This window comes from Schistocerca serialis, chromosome 7, assembly GCF_023864345.2.
Source record: "Schistocerca serialis cubense isolate TAMUIC-IGC-003099 chromosome 7, iqSchSeri2.2, whole genome shotgun sequence".
In the NCBI taxonomy this organism is placed as follows: Eukaryota; Metazoa; Arthropoda; class Insecta; order Orthoptera; family Acrididae; genus Schistocerca; species Schistocerca serialis.
Window position 1 is genome coordinate 600,457,094 of NC_064644.1, and position 6,317 is coordinate 600,463,410.

Below are 6,317 nucleotides of genomic sequence, written 5' to 3' on the forward strand. Positions count from 1 at the left end.
TTGTAGAATTCTTCTCGCACTTCGCATTACGCCCGGGTCAGTCGATAGGAATTACTTTTGAGTTATCGCACTTTACTCCACACAAACGCAATTTGTTACCACTGCCTGGTAGGAAAGTCATGTAATGTGATGATTGAAGGTCGTGAGTTAAAATAAATTTGTTATAATCGACTGCATCTGTTTTCAATCAAGTAGTTGAAATCCCAAGTCACTTTCTTAATTAATTTTATGTTCAACATTTGCATCTGGTATTAGTTTTAGTTAAAAGTTTAGTTTTAGTTAAAAGTGATCAATTCTGAATCAATTAAATTCAACACTGCCACTGCAGTTCAATTAGGAGCCACAGGGCCTTATTACTTTCTTTGCGTTATCCGATATTGCGGCAGTTTTGCACTCTCTGTTGATCTGTTAGTCAATTACCTGGGGAGGACACACGCCAAAACCAGATAAGTGATGGGTGGGGCGTTACAAGTAACTGTAAGTATAGTGAATGTGCTAGTTTCAAGCTAAGTCGGATAAAGCCGCAACTCACCTCTGCTACCGCTCGCATCGGAGTAGGACCTGCCGGTGGTGCCGCGCCGCCTCCAGGTGGCGCCGCCGTCGGAGCTGCTGGAGGGGGCGGCGGGGGCGCTGCTGCTGGTGACGCTACCGCTGGAGCTGGAGGTGCTGGAGTCGCTGCTGGAGGCGAGGCGCCGCCGGCGACGACGCACGGCGGCCGTGAGCTGGGCGGCCGCGGCCACCTGCGCGGGCACCGGCCGCGCGCTGGAGGAGCGCCGCGGAGCGCGGGGAGCCGCCGCGACGCTGGGGGCGTCGCACGTGGACCTGCTCCTGCGCGGCGGCGGCGGCGGAGGCGGAGGCGGCGGCGCCGGCCCGCGGGGGCTGTCGCGGCCCGCGCCGCCTCCCAGGAAGGCCAGGAAGGGCGAGCGCGACCGCCGCCGCGCCTCCGCGCCGCCGCCTGCCGAGTCCAGGAGCGCGGGGGCGGGCGGCGGCGTCCTGCTCTTGGCGATGTGGCGCACGACGTCCAGCAGCGACCTGGAGTCCCTGTGCTGGCGGGCCTGCTCGCCCGCGCCCCTCGCGTCGCCCGAGGCGGAGCGGCCGCGGCGGTGCAGCACCCTGCCCGCGATCGCCTCCAGCGGGCTGGCCTCCCTCGACAGGCTGCGCCGGTACGCCCTCAGCACCGACAGGAACCCGGAGCCGTTCTTCTCGGAACTGTCGTCGGCGCGCGGGCTCAGTCCTGGGCGCGCTTCCTCGGCGGCGTCCGGAGGCGTCTCCGGTGCGTACATCTCTGCCCTCGTCCGCTCTTCCATCTCCGAGGCACTCCAGACGTCTCCGGGAAAGAAGAACGCGTGCTCGTACGTAGAATCCTCCGCTTCGACCCTCTCCCGAGGCGAGGGAGGAGTCACCGTGAGTGCTTCGGGTGCGTCGCCGGCATTCTCCTCGGCTTCGGACTCCTTGCCGACGCCGCGCAGGTCCCAGGCGTTGCCGTAGTTGGAGCTGAGCTGACTCTCCCGTCTGTCACGCTCCGCCACTTCGGGACTGATGCCGGCTGCCGACTGGCGCCTGCTCTCCCGGAAGTTTCGGAGGAACTCGTCGCCAGCGGCGGCCGCCGGCTCGGCGCTGGGGCTGCGCTCTGCACTCGCTTCGGCACACCTCGGCGAATCCAACGTCGTAAGCGACGAAGCTCTCCTCAGCCCCAACTCGGAAGGTCGCAGTGCGGCCCGACTTGGCGCGGCCGTGCGCAGCTGTCCGGTGGGCTCTTGACTTTCCTGCAGGTCGACCGCTTCTCCCGGCGGACTCTCGGAGCTGTCGCCGCGCCCCCTGCCGTCCGAGGTGCCCGCGTCGCCACTGTCCGAAGGGCTTCCACTGTCGCTCTCCCGGCGCCCGACACGCCTTCTCTTGCGCCGCGCGTTTCCGGTGAGGTGCGGAGAGTCGTGCCTCTTGATGGCCCCCTGGCGGCGCAGAGGGCTGCCCTCGCGGGAGCCGGCCTCCTCCCTCACGGCGCTGACCGCCCTTATCGGACTCGTCCCGTCTCGAGAGCCTTCCATCTCACAAGAACAGCGCTTTTTCCCAAGCGGCAGAGGTGCACACTCCTAGCACTTCCTCGGTACCAAATATCGCACGACAGATACTCTCGAAGGTGGAATGTCACCGTTTACACGTACACGAGCGCACAGGCACTTTAGAAGTCGGCAGATGACAACCTGGTCGGTTTCAAACTTCAGACGTGAACAGGCCGCCCAGTAGCGTGCTCCGGAGTAGCTGAGGGGCCGGTCAGAACGTTGCCGGCAACCGTCCGGCGGCGTGATCCGCGTCGACGCGAGCTTCTGACTGTACTGGAGGTGCTCGAGACAGCTTCGCAATCGACAGCCGCCTTCGCGCACAGGTGCTAACTGGACACCCAGCTGCGCTCGGCTTCTGTTGCCACAGCGCAGGCTGGCGCTCTCACGCTGAAGCTGGCCAACAGCTGTCCCACTGCGCAGCGGGCGCGACAGGAACTGTCCCGCGCGACGTCTGTACCCTCGTCGCTACTATCCCTCAACCAGTACTTCGATTGCGGAACAATGAGCTGTAACAAAAACGCCGGGTAAGTTAGTTCGCGGCGATGACAAACTCGCAGCTGTCGCGCAAGAGAAGGCGCAGGTCGCCACGTGCTCCTGCAGTCCACGCTGTCGGCGAGGAAGTAACGGGAGGTCTTCCGCGGCCACAAGGCCTGCGCGTCGGCCGGCGTCGCGCGCCTGTTGTCTGCCTGGCTTCGCCCACCGCGCCGCGCCGCGATGTTCTAAGAATAGTGGCGGCACCTGCTGTGCTGCCCCCTCCCCCCTCCCCGCCCCCTCCCCCCACCACGGTCACACTCGCGCCACCTGTACGGCCGCCCGTCTGATCAGAGTCTAGTGCCACACAGACACACACACACACACACACACACACACACACACACATGTCCGCGCCAGAACTAGACTGCGCTTACGGCGACGCTGCTCACATGTTGCACAGCCCCGCCGCTGCCATCAAGCGAGCTATTAACAGAGAAAACGTATACGCAGGCTCTGACTAATACTACACCACCACGTAGCTCGTCTCCATTCATTCCCTCACTCATTCATTCAATCTTTTTTCCGTAAATTCGGTCACGAACTAGGGCTGCAAGCATAAGGGCCGTATCTATAACATTTCTCCACACAAGCGAGTTATCTTTTGCGCCTTCGTAATACCCCTTTCTAAAAAAATATTTTCTACGTAACATTTTGTGTAAACGATCAGTAAAAGAAGGTGCGCCCTTCAATTTTTTTACAGAGCAGCTAGGAGAAGCCTATCTTTCTGCTCCCGGCTTTCATAATTTATAAGCATCGTGGGCTATAATTGTAAATGACCCTCAATATACGAACTCGTTTTGAGTTACTAATACGCTTTTGATTCTTCGGTAATCTATCAGATCACATATTTATCTCAGTATTTATTGTATAACAAGTTCTAGGTATCATCATGTTTCGCAGGGAACACCCAACTCTTCAATGTGTTACCTATCGGCCATTAGCTTCATTTCAATCAAAATTTGCAATCATCATTGTTTACTTATGACCACAGCCTGTAGTCATTCAGACGCAAAATATGGAAATTTATTTATTTATTGCAAATTGAATGACCTGTTACCTGTAATTTTAAAACAGGTTGTACATATTAGTTTTGGTTTATCATGTTTTTTGTAGCTTTTTGTTTTGGTTCTGTCTGTAACATTTGACACAGAATCTATACTTTCTTAAAATAACAAACATTTTTAGGTTGAACTATAAGTAAAATTTTGTTCTTTTAAGAAGAATGTAGAAAGATGACAGGACAGAAAAGAGATTTGTTAGTCCCATCATCGATTGTGACTGGCGGTGAATACCTCGGAATGGTTTCTTCGAGCTGTTGACCGCCAGTCACAACAAAATACAGCGCCGTTACTAATAGAAAAATAGTATCGCTATAAACGTTTTCATTAACGTTTCGTATTCGTCGTATCTGGGTCCTTTCTTGGCTAAACTGCCTGCACCTTACACTACATTACTCCAGTTCAAATGGTTCAAATGGCTCTGAGCACTATGGCACTTAACATCTGAGGTCATGAGTCCCCTAGATCTTAGAACTACTTAAACCTAACCAACCTAAGGACATCACACATATCCATGCCCGAGACAGGATTCGAACCTGCGACAGTAGCGGTCACGCGGTTCCAGACTGAAGCGCCTGGAATCGCTCGCCCACACCGGCCGACATTACTCCAGTATTGGCTATACTTAACTATTAATATATTGATATGTACAATTTGTCAGTGTACTTTGGCATGTTATGTCTGGTTCATACATCTAGATGTCTCATTCACTGTTAAATCTCTTCTTCGTCCTCGTCGTCGTGATCGTCTTCGGTGTTATTGTTGTCGCTGCCACTTTGGGTGCCACTGTCCACCCTCTGGACATTGTTGTTACGTTGCCTGTTGCCATGTCTCTTATGCCGTGTCCGCAGGTACTATTCATGGGTTGTTTCTGAAATATTGTCTCTTAACGTATTTGATTGTGCCCATTGTTCTTGGACTCTTACGGCTGTGTGTGTGTGAATTTTTAAGGGACCAAACTGCTGAGGCTACCGGTCCATACTTACGGCTGTGTATATGCATATATGTATATATTTGTTTCTGTGTAGTCTGAGTGTAACATATGTCCTTTGTTCCAATATTGCCTGCATGTCCATATAGGTGTCTGTTACAGATTGACGTGGTTTAAGTGCGCAGGATAACGTCCGTGTCGCGTTAAGAAATATATCGTACCGCAGTTGGGGTCGCTGCCGAATATCAGGGAGGAAGTCGTACAGTCTACGCCCCGTATCATTTACGTCCTACGCATTTTGCAATGAATCCAGACGCCAACTTTTAAGCTGACGCGTCGTTTGTATCAATACACCAGTTACTGTGTATATCTTATTAAATTTCCCCCTCTTTGAGCAGTACCTTGCAGCTCCGTATTTGATTGTGATGTGTATGAGCCGTATTTCGAGCACCATACACATCCACTGAGGTGGTGATTTGATTTTTATTTGATTTGATTCATTGCTCATTTACAGAACTGTTGCTTACAGTTTATAATAGGTTATTCATTTTACAGCTTTTCATGTAGATTACAAAACATCTCCCTTATTATAAACAGCAGTTGTTGTTATCAGCAATTACAAACGAAGTGATAATAAATTAAAAATACATTAGAAATTGAAATAAAAAACATAACGGGTGCTCAAATTTTATGAGGATGTGATGATAGATGATAAGAAACACTTGTATAGAAAGAGAGTGAGAGAAATGTTACCCTATCTTAGGTAGCCTGGTCTGAAAGCCTCGGAATTACTTCGAGCCTCGCAGTCCCAGTTCGCTACAGTTTAATTTACGGCTTAATATTTCTAAACACTACTTACAAAAACACTATAACTATTATGTATATTGTGGAAAGGGCAGTGGTGTGTGAAAGTGAAGTGTGTTATTTCTCGGTGTTAATAATTAACCTTCAGTTCCTATGCTATGTATCTTCAATTTTACCTATTCTGTTGCTTATATACTAGTGTTCAGTTACAAGTGTTGCATCCCAACAGCGGTATAACGACCGAGGGATGCCTGCTGTTTATGCGTCAGCTAGAACAGGTTTGCAGGGTTGATTGCATTACACTGTTTATTCTAATACAGATTAATTATTCTAAATGTCGTCTGCGGTAGGTGTTGGTGAAAGTGTTCGCCGTTTGAGTGAGAGTGTTTCGGTACTGGTGTCCGAGCTGGTGTACTAATTGGAAGCGCTGTCTTACGTGCTTCGCGTGTGCTGCAGTGTTCTGTTATACGGCCGTGTCTGTCTGTATTGGTCATGCAATGTCCCTGAGACACCTTCAGCGATTTTATTTATTATCTTCCACTCGTCTTCGCCTCTTATTGCCCGTGTCATGTCACTGTCGTACTGCGTTGATGCCTGGTGTGCTGCTTTGTATCGGTGTCAGTGAAAGAGTGTGTGTTCTGGGGTCCATGTTCCCCACATGTACAAACAGCACCATGTTTAATTGTTTGTAATGTTCCACTGGCTTTGCCGGCCGCGGTGGTCTCGTGGTTCTAGGCGCGCAGTCCGGAACCGCGGGACTGCTACGGTCGCAGGTTCGAATCCTGCCTCGGGCATGGATGTGTGTGATGTCCTTAGGTTAGTTAGGTTTAAGTAGTTCTAAGTTCTAGGGGACTGATGACCACAGATGTTAAGTCCCATAGTGCTCAGAGCCATTTGAACCATTTTTCCACTGGCTTTCTCTTATAGCTG

The 6,317-nt window shown here is 51.8% G+C and overlaps 1 protein-coding gene across 1 annotated transcript; it reads right to left on the bottom strand.

The window, feature by feature from the left end:
* Positions 1 to 506: 506 nt before the first annotated feature.
* On the bottom strand, positions 507 to 2,045 carry LOC126413284 (serine/arginine repetitive matrix protein 1-like). The gene has a single exon (XM_050083184.1). It carries the CDS (start codon positions 2,043 to 2,045, stop codon positions 507 to 509), a length of 1,539 nt encoding a protein of 512 aa, XP_049939141.1.
* Between the last annotated feature and the right edge of the window lie 4,272 nt (positions 2,046 to 6,317).

Excerpts from the sequence above, each read along its gene's own strand:
- LOC126413284 (XM_050083184.1), bottom strand. The coding sequence starts at position 2,045 with ATGGAAGGCTCTCGAGACGGGACGAGTCCGATAAGGGCGGTCAGCGCC.